At 45.4% G+C, this 17,774-nt stretch overlaps 1 protein-coding gene across 1 annotated transcript in view; it reads left to right on the forward strand.

Annotated features, from left to right (window-relative positions):
- Positions 1-1,916: 1,916 nt before the first annotated feature.
- LMOD1 (leiomodin 1) overlaps positions 1,917-17,774 on the forward strand; it is a 73,644-nt gene continuing 57,786 nt past the window's right edge. The window contains exon 1 of the mRNA XM_073542541.1: positions 1,917-2,362. Within this exon, the coding sequence (XP_073398642.1) occupies positions 2,135-2,362 (228 nt within the window). The 5' untranslated portion in view covers positions 1,917-2,134. The remainder of the gene's footprint in view (positions 2,363-17,774) is intronic.

Here is a 17,774-nt window from a genome sequence, read left to right on the forward strand (position 1 = left end):
AGGCTTGTATTTTACATGAATATGATAATTGAGAAGGGGCTGCCTAAGTAGTGGCCAACGCCTTTAACCTCTCTCCTGGAATGTAACTACGGCACACTCTTGGCCAGGGTCTGGGCAGGCATAAGGAGGAAGACCAGGCTGCGGGTACCGGTGCAATGATGGGTCCGGAGCTGCCGAGGCTGCATCCAGTGCTGTAGGGGGGAAAGAATGGGGAACCGGACAGGACCCATGACCTGGTGGGAGAGGGCATAGTGAGCCGGGGGGAGGAGAGAGGTTGAAGCGAGGAAAAGACAGAAGGTTCCTGCCTTAGGGAGGAGCAGGCAAGAGTGTACTGCGCTCTTCAATGAGAGGGAATGTGTGGAGTTGAGACTCGGGAGAGGCTTAATGAGGAATCTCATGAAACACTGAGCGCGGAGAGTGTCGGGCGCCCAGCTAAGCAGCTTGGTGCGGTTGCATTGGGGGGGCGAGTATACGGTGCCGAATTGTGAGTTGTGTTCTCTACCATTATCGGGCGTGCACTGCAGTGCGCATCGGATAGAGATTTGAACAGCACTCCCCACTTTGGCTTTACAGATTAAAGGACTAGGGGCTCAACGGGCAGAACCGTGACCGCCCGTTGCCGCCAGAAGCGAGATTGCGTGTTGGGCGGAATAGGCCCGAAGACACAGTGTCAGCCGTCGCCGGTATTTCATCACTTTTCAGACTGCATGTGACTAAGGACCAACGAAGTCACAAAAAGCAGAGTCAACACAACAATAAGCAGAGTCAACACTGTTGTGTTTACTGTTGTGTTATACTGCAATCCTACTGTTAATCCCATGTAGCCTCCTTGTTAACTGACTGCGAGGAGTTCTATTGTTATAAGTTAAACTGCACTTTAGTTAATTCTTGCTCTGCATTCCCTGCGTTACTGCATTCTCGTACCTGCTTACACTGGCACTGGTGGTCGATCTCCATGGTAACCAACTGTGCACTATAAAAGTTCTTATTGCAGGAGAATGACAACAGATAGAAAAAGCAAGTCAATTGTACACTTCCTTACGTTCATGTTATATACGGTAACCAATTAAAAGCATGCACTCTGCTAATAAATATGATATATACTGCACAGGGCCTCATACTTACCTATAAAGATCAGACTGTTATAAAATTATAGTGAGCATAAACTTAAATATGAAATTAGTGTATTTGTTGGCAGGGTTCCACACTGTATTGCTCTTGGACCCTATGATTTTTCTCTATCTTTGCTGTTTTGCAGATAGAACACATACACTCTGGTTTATGTCCCCCGTAAGGGTAGCGATGTCGTCTCCCATGGCACCAGTGCAGGTGGCATAGGGTATGTGCTCTGTTCTGTTCTCTGTGGTCCAACACTCACATTCCTGGCATGTGTAGTAATAACTTGTGGAGCTGCAGTTAATTCCACAGCAAGCAGACTGTAAACAGAGATATTTTCTTTACCAAATAAGGATTTCTTAATTAATCAGTATCTTACATACAAATGTCCATCACAGGGATAATCCCAATGCCACCGTTCACTATGGTACAGTAGTTGTATCTGCATTATGTGCATGGTCTACATGATAGCATTGCCCCTCAGTATTAATATGTGCGCATTTTGTATACCTTCGCTGTAACTAACCAAGGATCAATATGTACAAGCAGAAGTTACTCAATAATGGACTAAATAGCCCTTCATGTGTAGGCACATCCACCATGGGTACAGGGATCCCTTACCAAGTGACATGTACAGTTTATTTACTCCCAGCCCTCAGTGATTTCCATAAAAAGCGATGTATCCTCTCACTAAATTTGGGCATGAGTGGAACATTCACAAGAATGTCTTGAATCTGCGCCCCTGGGAGGGAGAGGAGGAGGGGGAGTTGAGGAGGAGAGGCAGTAGACAGTGACTAGAGCAGCACAGTATCCACTGGTGGAGAGCAGGCACCTGAGGGGCTCCTGGCTCTAGAACTGCAGGGGATTTCATTCACCTGGTCTTCATACAATTCTTTTGGCTTCATTTTGTGTCGTAAAAGTTTTTCAGGCGCAGGGTCTTTTATCCGTGGACAATAACTGCTCTTTATTGTTCTTTTTCCATCTCAACCTTGTACTCTAACATTAATAATCAGCCATCATGTCCAGGGTGGCCAGGTACAGGCGGCAGGTAAGCGAAGACCCAGACATAGACAACTTGTTGTCCACCTTGTCCCCGGAGGAGATGGAGCAGCTGCAGAAGGAGCTGGATGCCGGAGACCCTGACGCTGGGGTATCTGCAGGTCTTCGAAGGGACCAGACCGAGAGGGCATCAAGTCAAAGAGAGGCGGAGAGGGAGAGCAGGAGACTGGCACAGGAAGCATCTGAGGTAACGTCTATTTTACACATAATGGTTTACGTAGACTGTAGACATGATAGATAAACCTCATAAATAGTTACGTTTGCTTGAAAAATGAAATATCTCAACGTTAACGAGCTATTTATCAATCTCACACCATAACTCATAAATGACTTAGGACATTTTTGGAAAGTGGCGTTCTTTTCACGTTCATCTATGTGTGACCGATTGACAAGATTTCCAAACGTAGTGAAAAGTGCTGCTTTTTTAGTGCCGTTCCTGCGACATATTTCTCAATAAGCCGTATTATGGTGCATGATGTATCATCTCAGATCTGTATCATCCTTTTCTTTTGCGTCAGTAGCGCCTCAGTCTTCAGCTTTTGTGAGTTGCTTTTTTTTTTATTATTTATGTGTGATTACAAAAAAAATATATTTTATCATTGTGTTGGATATGAATTTCAGCCATTTTCGGTCATTTGTCCATTTTTTCCAGTAGTGTGGCATCTGTTTTTTTCATATGCAAAAAAAAAATCTCCAAGCTTCTCCTACCCACTAAAGAGTTAAAATCGGATAGCACACGGATGACACACAGACGGCATCAGAGTGCTGTTTGTTTTTTTGATCAATCTTTTCAATCGAACGGGAAAGATTGGATAAAAAATGGACATGAGCGTGCAAGATAGACTACAATGGGTGTGTGCTGGGTCCCTGAAAACATATATAGAACATGTACATGACACATGGAGGTAGTGTCACCTTGTTGTCTCTGATTAGTCCAGCTGAGGAGCTTTCAGGTATATACCAAATGTAGCAGATCTGTCCCAATAAGGGAAAATGAGGCAGTGTTTGCATATTGCCACATATCGTTTTAGCAGCCACCTAAAACACATATCGCCTAAATCCTTGATAGATGCATGCTCCACCTCTGCGGCCTCTGCACCTGCCCCCCTGACACCCATCATGACAGATGGTGCATCCAGACAGCTCACATGTGTGGTTCTTTCTAATTACTTGCATAACAGTCATGAAAACAGACAAGCATGCTTACATTGCCTCCTCTCCTTTCTTTCTTGGCCTGTATCAGCAGCCAGAGGTAAGATGATGGAAACCCATTCAAGAGATAGATGTGTCTCCTGAATCTATTACATATACATTGCATTTTGTGTGAATATGCCATAAATGTCTATAGTGGAAATACCTCTATAATTAGGTTTAAGATTGGCTTCACACTAGGTTTTCAGATTCAATTTCAAAATTTTGGTTGGGATTAAATTGAGCAACATGTTTGTCAATGTTCCTTGCTCTTGTCTATGGGACGGATAAAGATAGGCAAGTGCTGTTCTCTGTTATCACTGTCAGTTCCAAAGACCTGGAATAGACCAGTGTTTAGCAAATTTTCCTCTACAGCCCAGTAATTTGTTGATATTTTTCTTGTAAAAAATTTCACTTAAGATTGTCTTAAAATAGTGTGACATTAAAGCTGGACAACCACTTCTTCAGTGGGGTCATCTGCTCACTAGTGAGCTTCTGTCTGTTAGGGAAGCTCCTCATCTGCAAATATATAGCATTATCTCACAGTGTGGTAGTCACAATGTAAAAAAAAACATAACTTATTGTACTTTATAGGGTACTTTACCCCAGTTAGACTTAATAAAATCTTCCCAGCACAGTCATTTTTGTGCTGGAGGAAATGCGGGAAAAGAGAGACATCAAGCATATCTTTTGGAAATGTACCTCGATTAAAGAAACATGGAAAAAGGTGGAACAACTGATACAACAGATTACACACAATAATATAATACTCTCTCCACAATTAACAATTCCAGCAATAGGGATAAATGATATAGCAAAAGAAAATATCTATATACAGTGGGGAAAATAAGTATTTAGTCAGCCACCAATTGTGCAAGTTCTCCCACTTAAAAAGTTGAGAGAGGCCTGTAATTGACATCATAGGTAGACCACAACTGTGAGAGTCAAAATGAAAAAAAAAATCCAGAAAATCACCTTGTCTGATTTGTCAAGATTTATTTTGCAAATTATGGTGGAAAATAAGTATTTGGTCATTAACAAAAGTTCATCTCAATATTTTGTTATATATCCTTTGTTGGCAATGACAGAGGTCAAACGTTTTCTGTAAGTCTTCACAAGGTTGGTACACACTGTTGGTGGTATGTTGGCCCATTCATCCATGCAGATCTCCTCTAGAGCAGTGATGTTTTGGGCCTGTCGCTGGGCAACATGGACTTTCAAATCCCTCCAAAGGTTTTCTATGGGGTTGAGATCTGGAGACTGGCTAAGCCACTCCAGGACCTTCATATGCTTCTTATGAAACAACTCCTTCGTTACCTTGGCAGTGTGCTTGGGATCATTATCATGCTGAAAGACCCATCCACATTTCATCTTCAATACCCTTGCTGATGGAGGGAGGTTTGCACTCAAAATCTCACGATACATGGCCCCATTCATTCTTTCATGTACACGGATCAGTCGTCCTGGTCTCTTTGCAGAGAAACAACCCCAAAGCATGATGATGCCACCCCCCATGCTTCACAGTAGGTATTATGTTCTTTGGATGCAACTCAGCATTCTGTCTCCTCCAAACATGATGAGTTTTGTTTCTACCAAACAGTTCTATTATGGTTTCATCAGACCATATGACATTCTCCCAATACTCTTCTGTATAATCCAAATGCTCTCTAGCAAACCTCAGACGGGCCCAGACATGTACTGGCTTAATCAGGGGGTCACGTCTGGCACTGCAGGATCTGAGTCCCTGGTGGCGTAGTGTGTTACTGATGGTAGCCTTTGTTACGGTGGTCCCAGCTCTATGCAGGTCATTCACTAGGTCTCCCCGTGTGGTTCTGGGATTTTTGCTCACTGTTCTTGTGATCATTTTGACCCTACAAGGTGAGATCTTGCGTGGAGCCCCAAATGGAAGGCGACTATCAGTAGTCTTGTATAGTAACATAGTTATTAAGGTTGAAGGAAGACTTTAAGTCCATCTAGTTCAACCCATATCCTATGTCTTCCATTTTCTTATTATTGCTTCCACAGTTGATTTCATCACCCCAAGCTGCATGCCTATTGCAGATTCAGTCTTCCCAACCTGTTGCAGGGATTCAATTTTGTTTCTGGTGTCCTTCGACAGCTCTTTGGTCTTCACCATAGTGAAGTTTGGAGTGTGACTGTTTGAGGTTGTGGATAGGTGTCTTTTATACTGATAACAAGTTCAAACAGGTGCCATTACTACAGGTAATGAGTAGAGGACAGAGGAGCTTCTTAAAGAAGAAGTTACAGGTCTGTTAGAGCCAGAAATCTTGCATGTTTTTAGGTGACCAAATACTTATTTTCCACCATAATTTACAAAATAAATCTTGCCAAATCAGACAAGGTGATTTTCTATATTTGTTTTCTTATTTTGACTCTCATAGATGTGGTCTACCTATGATATCAATTACAGGCCTCTCTCATCTTTTTAAGTGGGAGAACTTGCACAACTGGTGGCTGACTAAATATTTTTCCCCACTGTAGATATTTTTTTATTGTTTTTTGGTTGTTTGTGTTTTTGAGAAAATGGACTACACAGCATTAACTCCTGTTTTTATCCTAGATCTGGATATTCCCATTCCTTTACCCTTCTAACCCCCCTCCTTGCCCTTCTCTTGCCCATCTCTCCCATTACAATAAATAATATGTCTTAAGTATAGTAAAATATTGAGAGAAGATATACTTAAAAGGTAGAAGTGATGCACCACATGCACCGCTTGTTATTGTTGTTAAAAAAATAGTTTGCTTTTTTTCTTTTTGGAAAAATAAATATAACTCTATTGAAACATTAAAAAACAAACAAACATGACTTTACTTCCCCTAGGAGTCCTGACAGTCTGATACATTGTCTGCATGTTTTTGAGGAGACCCATACTGTGAAAAAGAAAGCTGCCTGTGCAGAGTATAGCAGCATGACGAAGTCATCTAAACTGCTGCGCTCGACATGCAGCAATAAAGATATTGTAATTCAGGCTGTGCAGGTCTTGTTGAACTGATTTAGCAAGCATGGATTTAATGGTATTCCATATAATGAATTAGTCAAACAAGCTTGGTCACGCCCCTTTTTTTAAAGTGGGTAGAGCTGGTCAATGTTCATGTAAAAAGACTGAAACTCACAATATTTTTGCACAATTTTAAATTGGGCAAACATTTTGCAATGTTTCAAGGTGTTTTACATCATTATTCTGGTGAAAACACCTTCATGAATTGGGACCTAATTGAAGATTAGAAAATGTTGAATGGGCTAGCGGGCACTATTCTCAGGGCACACGGTATACTCAAGGTATACACTCTAGTCTCACTGAGTATTCATGATCAAAAATGTCCCACTGATTATTCTGGAGTTTGTTTGGGTTCCGTTTTGTCTATTTTTGGAGCAGAGCAAAAGAAGTCCTGCATCTTCCATTCTAAAAGCTGGCAGAAAACAGAACCCAAACAGACCCCATAATAAACAATTGTACTCTCTGCTTCTGTTAACAAGGTGATACAAATGGATACTTTTGAACATGAATTCTGTTTGTTCCTCAATATGGAATAGAATGTACAGACATGTAAGGTTAGCCTTATGCCCCCCAACACATCACAGAAATGTTGGATAAACCTGCTGATATCAGCGGGCGTGGTTAACAGTCTAATGTTATGGGGGCCTCCAGCAATATACCACTGGTGTATTCACAGTTATGAAGTGCGTTAGGATGCTATGAGCGGAGGGAGATACAGTAGAATAAAAATTGTTGGCTGAAGTACATTATTGTTAAAATCACAGGATTCAATTGTTTACTGGTGTTAAGTCTAACTAAAAATGTCTCTTTAAGGAGTGATTGAGATTGTGGATGTTGGAAATTGATCTGATTATTAGGGGGTAGTGTATCCCATACAATGGGGGGTGTAATATGATAAAAGTCTTGAAGACAGAAGGAATGGATTATGGGGGATTTAGTCTTAGATCTTAGGGTACCGTTACACCCAGCGATGCACCAGCGATCCCGACTAGCGATGTGACGCGGTCAGGATCACTGGTGCATCGCTAGGTGGTCGCTAGTGAGCTGCCACACAGGCAGATCTCACCAGCGACATCGCTGGGGACGGGGATCGCTACTTACCTGTCAGACGCGGCGATCCTGCGTCCTCCCGTCGCTCGTCGGCGCCACAGGAAGCGCCGCAGGAAGTGACCGACGAGGAATGGTCCAGGAGCTTCTCGCGCGATCAGCGATAGCCAGCGGGGGAGCCGGTCGGAGGTAAGTATCACATGTAGCGATATCGCTAGCAATATCGCTGCTGCGTCACAAAATCGTTGACTTTATAGCGATATTGCTAGCGATATCGCAGTGTGTAACGGGGGCTTTAGTCAGAATGTTAGCTCAGCTAAGGGAAGAAAATATAATGTGGTAGAGCACTATAGAGAGCTTTGAGGTTGACAGCAATACATTTCCAATTAGTTCTAAAGTGAATGGTGGTTTAAAATGATAGAGAGCTTTGTGGTTGACAGTAATACATTTCCAATTAGTTCTAAAGTGAATGGTGGTTTAAAAAGGGCCATCAATGTAATTGAAGTGTTTATTTTCAACTTTATTTCAAAGGTTTTGACATAAATATTGCATCAAAAAGTTATCATATTTATATGCAATTAATGTGTCAGATGATATACAGTATGTCATAAATGTATAGTAGATATGGGTGTTAGACTCACCAGGTGAGGCGTATCCTCCAAGCCCAAGGTCTAGGTGGACACACAGGCCATGGGCATTGGTGCAGCAGCTAGGTGGGGCACACAGAACACTGACAGCAGAGGAGTTGGAAACCACAGGTACGCGGATGGTATACTTGAAACCGATGGCAAGAAGAATGGACTGATCATATCAGGATGGTGTAGTACTGGAGCAGTGAAAAAATAGGACTTGAGTTCCTGAAAGGCTCGAATAGCAGATTCTGCATAGTTTCGCGAAATAGCGCCCTTCCGAGTAAGGGCCTTCAGTGGAGCAACCACTTGAGACTAGTTTTTAATAAACTGATGATAATAACAAAGCCAATAATTCTTTGGAGAGCCTTGAGACCAACTGGTTGTGGCCAATCTAATATGATAGATACTTTTGCTGGGTCCATATGAAGACCACCAGAAGAGACAATGTAGCCGAGAAATGGCAATTCTTGTCGCTCAGACACTTCTTCAACCTGGCATAGAGATGATTTTGCCGCAACTTCATTAGAACAGAGTGGACATGAAGATGATAAGAGTCTAAGTCTCTGGAGAAGATTATTATGTCATTCAGATAAACTAAGACATATAGATACAGGACATTACAAAAGTTCTTCTTCTAAAAAGGCTGGAACACAGCCAATGCATTGCATAATCCAAAAGGCATCACTAGATATTCATAGTGACCATCGTGAGTATTGAACACCATTTTCCATTCGTCACCCTCCTTGATGTGGATCAAGTTAAAAGCACCACGCAGGTCTAACTTAGTGAGGACAGTAGCAACATTAATCCTGTTGAATAACTCAGAGATGAGGGGCAATGGATAATGGTCCTTCAGATTGATTTTATTCAAGCCATGATAGTCTATGCATGGTAGAGAGCCATTTTTTTTTCTTTACAAAGGAAAAGCTCACACCGGCCGCAGATGAAGATTTTCAAATATACCCCCTCTCCAAGTTCTCTTTAATGTAGGCCTAAATTGCCTCAGTCTCTTGAAGAAATAGAGGATAAACTCTCCCTCTCGGGGGTGACATACTAGAAAGAAGAGGAATGACGCAGCCAAACTGCCGACGAGGCAGTACTGTCTCTTCCCTCTTCTTGGAGAAGACACCCGTGAAGTCCTGATAGGGTGCAGACATATTGGAGACAGCAGATACTGAACATACAGTAGTTTCACAAGAGAGGCTTGAGGCAGAATTTTGAGACGACAATGAAAACAAGATGGACACCACCGAGTGATCTGGTCGGTCGAGCCGTCAATGAGCAGAGCATGAATCCACAGCCATGGAAGTCCTAAAACCACTTGAACATCTGAGAGTGGCACAATTTAAAAAATAAATGTCCTCAATGTGTAGCACACCAATTTGAAGGATTACCTTCAATGTCCAGAATTGGATATGACCTGGAATTGCAGTGCAATTTGTCAAGTTGAGCTTTAGATACGTTCTTAGAGGGATGAAAGATATCTTCAATTTTTTGCCAAAGAAAAGTCCATGAAATTTTCAGCTGCTGCAGATTCAAAGCATGCTTGTCCAGTGAAAACAAAGGAGCTGAAGGAAACGGACATAGGGACAAGCAATTTATCTTTAGTGGAGGACAGTTCTATGCCCAGGGTGATGCCTCCTCTCTCACCTAGGGGCTGAAGTTTTCCTGGTTAGCCTTTAGTTTCGAACAGTCTGTGCAAGAGTCCCATTTGTAGCAACATAAACAGAGTCCTTTTCAAAGTCAACAGGATCTTTTGGCAGGTGACAATCTTTTCCAACCGATTTGCATAGGTTCTGGTATGGCCGCTCTGGGAGATTTAGAAGAGACTCTTGCAAGGATAAGAGACAGGAGAGTCCAGAGTCTTCTCCCTAGAATGTTCCTTGAAACGTAAATCCTCATGAGTAGTGAGAGAAATTAGATCATCAAGGGAAGACGGCAAATGTCTACCCTCAAGTTCATATTTAACACGGTTGAACTGGCTTGTTAGGTGTCGGGTTCCTGCAGCGGCTCAGCAGGAATCCAAAGCCTCACATTCTGCGGTCTCTCACTGTCTATCGACTGCAGAGGAGATTGCTCAGCTGTCTCAGCGTCCCAGATGCTCTGCCCAGACCTGCTCTGTGGGTCTGGCTGTTGCTGCCACCTTCAGCAATAGCAATGCAGGCTGCTTTGCAGGAAAACGCTCCAGAGGCTAAGTCCTCTTGTCACGCTACAGGGCATGCTCACGAGATGATCTCCCATTTGAGATCGTGAGTCACATACTCAGGTCCTTCTCCTGATCTCAATGGTCCATCTCAGAGATCTGGAAGGTCCCGGAAGCGCACGGCTATGAAAGGTCCGCATGGCCGCTCGGCCATGCGCTAGTATAGTCTCTAGTTGCTACTGTGTGAATGATGATGGATGCATGAACCTGCGAATGACTCATTAAGATCCCCTTCCTCTGATATTACGAGTGTGTATAGGGACTTATGTTATGAATGGGTCACCGAGGAGGAAAAGAAGACCAAGCCAGGTCACAGAAAACCAGAGAGGTTGGTAACTACGCGGATTGCAGACCCCTGATCCTAACCACAGAACTAACAGCAGCCGTGGAGCGTACCTACGATGATTCTAGACGCCTCATCACAGCCGGAGGACTAAATGAGCCTAAAGCAAGAAAAGGGGAAATCTAAAACTGCCCCAGAGCAGACCCCAAAGGAATAGACAGCCCCCACACATGTATTGACGGTGAGACAAGATGAAAACACAAACACAGATAGGAAAATAGGCTGAGCAAACGATGGGGCCCACACTAGCTAGAAAGGACAGGAAGGGAAAGATACTGTCTGCAATCACGCCAAAAAACCCTGTAAAAATGTCCAAAACTTCTGATAGAAAAAAATACCCTGAAGTCACTAGACTTCTCCCACTATATCAGCACTCTGGCATATTCTGAGAACAGAGCAAAAAGAGGTCAATCTAATAAGGGACAAAAAGCAAACTGGCACATACAGTGACATAAGAGTGGAAATTCAGCACAGCCCCTGCCTGAATAGACCAAACCAAATCAAATGTGAATATTATTAAAGACAACTTAACTTGAGAAGACAGGAACTGAGCTTGAATCTAAGACCTCAGGAGACAGGAAAAAATCACCAGCATGGGAATAGGGAGTCGGCTGACTTAAATCCAGTCTGAGACTCCAGATGTCCACTCCTCTTCCTCATTATCAGGTGGCAGGACTCTGTTAATTAGATAAGCTCCACTACATCCTGCCACCACCAGAGGGAGCCCGGAAAGAGACCTCACAACTCCTCTGTCAGCACAACCAGCTCCCTCACCAGAAACCAGAGGCAGACCAGAAAATGAGTTCACAACAGACTTAGCTTTTGAGTCTGCGCCAGCCAGTGGCAAGCTACAAGCCACAACAGCATCCTCCACAGTGCTAGCGTCCGACAGTGCGCCTGCTACCGGGCATTGTCGATTAGCGGCAGTGTCTGTCGCCGCGCTGCAGTCCGCAGCTCCTCTCGGTGTCCACAGTTGCGACGCCGCACGCACGGTAGGTCTAGACGGACTCTAACTCTCTGCCTAGGGTCCAGCTACTGTGACCACATACTGTGCGTGCACTTCTCTGAGACCTGTGAGTCCAACAGGCTCAGTATTTTTGTTAATGCCTTAGGCGTCTCTGTGAAGCCAACAGAGTACGCCCCGCGCACACCGGGTGACGTCCAACCCGCGTGCGATAATACCGCCATATTTAGTGTTCGCCATTATCTAGCAGCCGTGTTAACACCTTCTGCACGGTGGACCCCGTGCGGCAAACGCACTTTTATTATTTATTTATTTAGTGCGTTCCGCCGTTCGTAACATTATACCAGCGCCAGGGTCTGGCTAATAATGGCAGACCAGCAGCAGTTACAGTGGTACATTCGGCAGCTGGAGGGCAGGTTGGCAGCCCTCGGGAGTTCCACCTCAGCTGCGGATGCTGCTGCGGTCTTTGCCCAGACAAATGCAGAGGCTGTCTCCTGTGTGTCCATGTCCACGCTGACAATTTCCCGTCTCCCGTTGCCCGATAAATTTTCTGGTGACAGCGCCACCTGTAGGGGTTTCGTGAGCCAGTGCTCTATCCAGCTCGAGTTACTGGCCGAGCAATTCCCTACAGAGCGGGCTAGGGTGGGGTTTATCGTCTCCCTCCTGTCAGGCAGGGCTTTGGAATGGGCTACGCCACTATGGGAGCGTGATGACCCTGTGGTACTGAGCGCTGCTCAGTTTCGGAAATCACTAAAGCAGATCTTTTTGGGGCCCCGGGTCACTCACGACACCTCTCTCCAGTTACTTGCATTAACACAGGGACCCCTGTCGGTCAGTCAGTCCGCCGTCAGTTTCCGGACACTGGCTTCCGAGCTGGAGTGGCCTGATAAAACACTCATCCCTGTGTTCTGGAGAGGGTTGGCAGAGCATGTTAAAGACGCTTTATCTACCAGGGAGGTTCCCTTAAGCTTAGAGGAGTTGATTGCGATTTCCACCCGTATTGACCTCCATTTTACGGAGCGAGGGCTGGAACGTACTCAATCCAGACAGAAGCTTGGGTTGGCTCCCGACTTCTCTGAATTTCTTGAACCCTCTGCTCTGGAAGTTATACCTCCTGAGCTCATGGATGTGTCTCGTACTGGTCCCAAACCGCGTCCGGCACAGGGCTCCACATGCTGTTATCTGTGTCGACAGTCTGGCCACCTGGCTAACAGGTGTCTGCAGCGATCGTAAAAACATTCACCTCCCATAGTAGTTGGTGGGGATCTACCTAATATGAAAACTTTCTCCTCCAAACCGGTATTCCGAGGGACGTTAGACAGTGGAGCTTCCACCTGGGAGGTAGAGGTCACGGTGGACTCTGGGGCAGAAGGAAATTTTATGTCTTTGGCCTTCGCCCAAAAGCACGCTATTCCACTGGTGCCACTTCCTCACCCCGTGACTGTCAGGGTGGTCAACGGATCTACCTTACATCTCAGATTACCCACCAGACAGCACCCCTGGGGTTTTCAATCTCCCTGTCTCATCACGAGACGTTGTCCCTGCTCATTATGCCAAAGGGCATCGACCAGGGGCTTCTCAGGCTTCCCTGGCTTCGTTGCCATTCCCCTCATATAGTGTGGTCCTCAGGGAGTATACTGGGCTGGAGCAAGGACTGTGTGGGAAGGTGCATGGGGGGCAGTGTCCAAGTAGCCTTTGCGGAGGTGCCCATGGGTCTTTCCGCGCCCTCCACTGGGAATCTGAGGTCCACGGGTACGGCCACCCTTGAATCAGTGCCATCGGCCAAGACCTTTGTTCCGCCTCACCTGCGGTCCAAGGTTCTCGCGTGGGCACACGCGTCCAGGATGGGTGGTCACTTTGATTACAAGAGGACCACAAAACTCCTGGCAAGGTCTTATTGGTGGCTGCACAGGGCCCGGGACACTAAAAAATACATTCAGGCATGCGCCTCTTGTGCTCGGAGCAGCTCCTCTAAACAGAGGCCGGCTGGGTTACTGTATCCCTTGCCGGTGGCAGACCAGGTAATGGAGGTTCGCGACTGTTTGGGTCGCACCCCGCATGTCACTCAAACCTCTAAAGAGAGTATGAAGACCCCCGCCGACACATATCACCGCCCCGCTCCATCTTTTGCTCCTGGCGCCTTTGCCATCCCTGACGCCTGCCACGTGTCCCTTCTCAAACCTGTTCACATGTCCCGGTTTTCTGAGTCATCTGCCGGGACATCAGACTTGTCTTCGGACGAGTCTGAGTCCTATGCCTCTATGGGAAACAAGGTGGTACGTGGAAAAATTATTATTTTTTGATGGATTGGAAGGCTCAGGGGGGAGGGGGCCCTAGGAGGGGGGGTAATGTTAGGCGTCAGGTTCCTGCAGCGGCTCAGTAGGAATCCAGAGCCTCACATTCTGCGGTCTCTCATTGTCTATCGACCGCAGAGGAGATTGCTCAGCTGTCTCAGCGTCCCAGACGCTCTGCCCAGACCTGCTCTGTGGGTCTGGCTGTTGCTGCCACCTTTGGGTCAGCAATAGCAATGCAGGCTGCTTTGCAGCAAAACGCTCCAGAGGCCTCTCGTCGCGCTACTGGGCATGCTCACGAGACGATCTCCCATTGGAGATCGGGAGTCACATGCTCAGGTCCTTCTCCTGATCTCATTGGTCCATTTCAGAGATCTGGACGGTCGCGGAAGCGCATGGCTATAAAAGGTCCGCATGGCTGCTCGGCCATGCGCTAGTATAGTCTCTAGTTGTTACTGTGTGAAGATAGATGCATGAACCTGCAAATGATTCATTAAGATCCCCTTCCTCTGATATTACGAGTGTGTATAGGGACTTAGCTTTAGAGTCTGCGCCAGCCAGTGGCAAGCTACAAGCCACAACAGCATCCTCCACAGTGCTAGTGTCCGACAGTGCGCCTACTACCGGGCAGTCGATTAGCGGCAGTGTCTGTCACCACGCTGCAGTCCGCAGCTCCTCTCGGCGTCCGCAGTTGCGACGCCGCACGCACGGTAGGTCTAGATGGACTCTGACCCTCTGCCTAGGGTCCAGCTCCTGTGACCACATACCGTGCGTGCACTTCTCTGAGACATGTGAGTCCAACAGGCTCAGTATTTGTGTTAATGCCTTAGGCGTCTATGTGAAGCCAACAGAGTACGCCCCGTGCACACCGGGTGACGTCCAACCCGCATGCGATAATACCGCCATATTTAGTGTTTGCCATTATCTAGCAGCAGTGTTAACACCTTCTGCACGGTGGACCCCGAGCGGCGAACGCACTTTATTATTTATTTATTTAGTGCGTTCCGCCGTTCCTAACATGGCTGGAGTAAACCAGTAAACCACGGCCAGGAATCCGTAGTTGTTCCAGGCCAATTTGGCAGACAAGGTATGAAATACACCAAATCCAGGACGTATATCCATCCCAGACAAAGAGATAAAAAAATTAAAATATATCAGTTTATTTCAATATTTAAAAAAAAGAAAACACGTACACATAAAAAACAAGATGTCTCAATGAAAGAAGACATCAACACACAAAAAATTCACGCTCCCAGAAGAAGTCAGCGTCGAAACGTGCGTCGGGGTGAGGAGACACCACCACCTTCTTTTTTTTTTTTAATTTGTTTATTAAACTTTGAAACAAGAAAAGGATGTAATGTACAGCATACATATTTGCTTGTGGTTGTTAACATTGTACAGAGCGTACACATTATCGTCTATTTGTTAAATACTAAACAAAAGTTGAACACTCTTATTAATAATATACGGGTAATATACGCATAATCCCCCAAGCATATACAAAGACCAACAGGCTATACATTATGAGCATGTACATCAATCATATCTCACAGGCCTTTATCATGTCACTCAGATAATGTAGATTAATTTTAAGTTCCTAAACTAAACTACGACTACGTCAACTATTTACTAACTTGCAGCCTACTATCTTGCACTATATTATCTCATATGCAACGTCTCCATTCTACAAAGTAAGACGAGAAGAATTCCACCTCTCCCAGATCTTTTCAAATTTTCCCAAGCATCCCCGGTTCTGATATAATGTACGCTCGTATGGAACAATCGTATTTACCAAGTCAATCCAAGTTCTAAGAGAGAGACATGAATTACCCATCCACCGTAGTGCCAATACTTTCTGTGCCATAAACAGCATCTCACGTAGAAAAATCCCAACATGGTGACCCCAAATCTCTTCCTCCCATACCCCAAACAAGTAGACCAGTGGTTCAAGAGGGACAGGAGTTTGCACCAGTGATGACAATAGCGTCACCTCTTTCCAGCAATGTAGGATAGTGGGACATTGCCATATCATGTGAATAAAATCTGCATCTGGTGAGTTACATCGCAGACATTCTGATGATTGGAATCGACCCATCCTAAAAAGTCGTATCGGAGTCAAATATGATTGGTTTATTATATACAGCTGTATCATTCTATTATTAATAGATGGTGATACTCCGATCGGAGACTCCAGGATCTCTTCCCACTGCTCTCCCTGCGTATTAGGAATGAGTCTTTCCCACTTCCCTTTAACAGAGCTTATGGCAGATTCTGCTCCCACCGACAGCATGTACGTATATAAAGAGGAGATAAGGCCTTGGGGACCCTGTGAATTAAGAATTCCTATCAAAGGTAGGGCCGAAATGGCACGGCCCTCACCCATACACCTTATGTTTGACTGAAGATCAGATCTTAGTTGTAAATAGCGGGAAAATTGAGATCTTGGAACATCACGTTTAGCCTGTATCTGTTCGAAAGTCATTAAGGTTCCATGATTGTACAGGTCTCCTATCAAGGAGACATTATGTTGAATCCAAAAATCAGTGGACGGGTGACTTAGTAATACCGGAAAATACAACATTTTTCTATAGGGGCATTTCAGCTATGATATCCTTAAATCCGATCACTTTCTTAATTTGCCTCCATACTAATCGTGCCAGACGAAGCAAGGGCAGTAAACGAGGGACACTAGGCCTCTCTAAAGGTACTGTCACACTTAGCGATGTACCAGCGATCCCGACCAGCGATATGACGCGGTCAGGATCGCTGGTACATCGCTAAGTGGTCGCTAGTGAGCTGCCACACAGGCAGATCTCACTAGCGACATCGCTGGGGACGGGGATCGCTACTTACCTGTCACACCAGGCGATCCTGCGTCCTCCCGCCCGGCTCCACGCGTCGCTCGTCCTCACAGCAGGAAGCGCCACAGGAAGCTGACGACGAGAAACAGTCCAGGACGTTCTCGCGCGATCAGCGATAAGCAGCGGGGGAGCGGGTCGCTGGTAAGTATCAGACACAGAGATATCGCTAGCAATATCGCTATAACGTCACTAGTTATAGCGATATTGCTAGCGATATCTCTTAGTGTGACATGCCCTTAACTCCAGGAAACCCAGTGGGAAATCAGTTCTTGCCACGTGAAGCAAGTGACTTTCAGAATTAGGAAGGTAATTACCCGGCATCCATTTACTTAGGGCTTTAGCCTGGCCTGCCAAATAATATTGGAAGAAATCTGGCAGCGCCCCCCCACCTCCCTTTTTAGGCCTCTGTAGAGTGGACAATTTAAGTTTGGGTCTGGATTTCCCACAAATAAAAGATGTGACCTGGGAATTAAGATTCACAAAGAAGGACTTGGGTACCATTACAGCACAGCACTGTGCTGAACTGTAATAGCTAAGTTTGGGAAGTAATATCATTTTAATCAGGTTAATGCGTCCAGCCACAGACAGCGGTAATTTGCTCCAAGTTGCAAATTTAACTCTAACCAGCTCTAGCAATGGGTAGACATTAAGTTGTAAGTCGAGCGTACTGTTATGGGATACATGGACACCCAGGTATTTAAAGCTAGATACAATAGACAACAAGGAGAGAGCCTCAAGTCGAGGCATCAAGGAATGGGATAGGGGTAACAGGGCAGACTTTTCCCAATTTATATATAAGCCCGAATATTTACTGAATCCATCTATGGTGGCAATCACTTGAGGCAAAGTTTCCTCCGCTTCGTCCATAAATTTCACCATATCATCTGCATATAAACCTATGGTATCTACCTGACCCGCTATATCTATACCCCTAACACCAGGGGAAGACCTTATACGTATTGCCAATGACTCAATCGCGGGGGCGAAGAGGGCCGGGGAAAGGGGGCACCCCTGACGGGTCCCCCTGTGTAATGAAGAGGACTCAGA

The sequence above is a fragment of the Dendrobates tinctorius genome, unplaced genomic scaffold, assembly GCF_039654945.1.
Source record: "Dendrobates tinctorius isolate UK_male_01 unplaced genomic scaffold, ASM3965494v1 ptg000127l, whole genome shotgun sequence".
In the NCBI taxonomy this organism is placed as follows: Eukaryota; Metazoa; Chordata; class Amphibia; order Anura; family Dendrobatidae; genus Dendrobates; species Dendrobates tinctorius.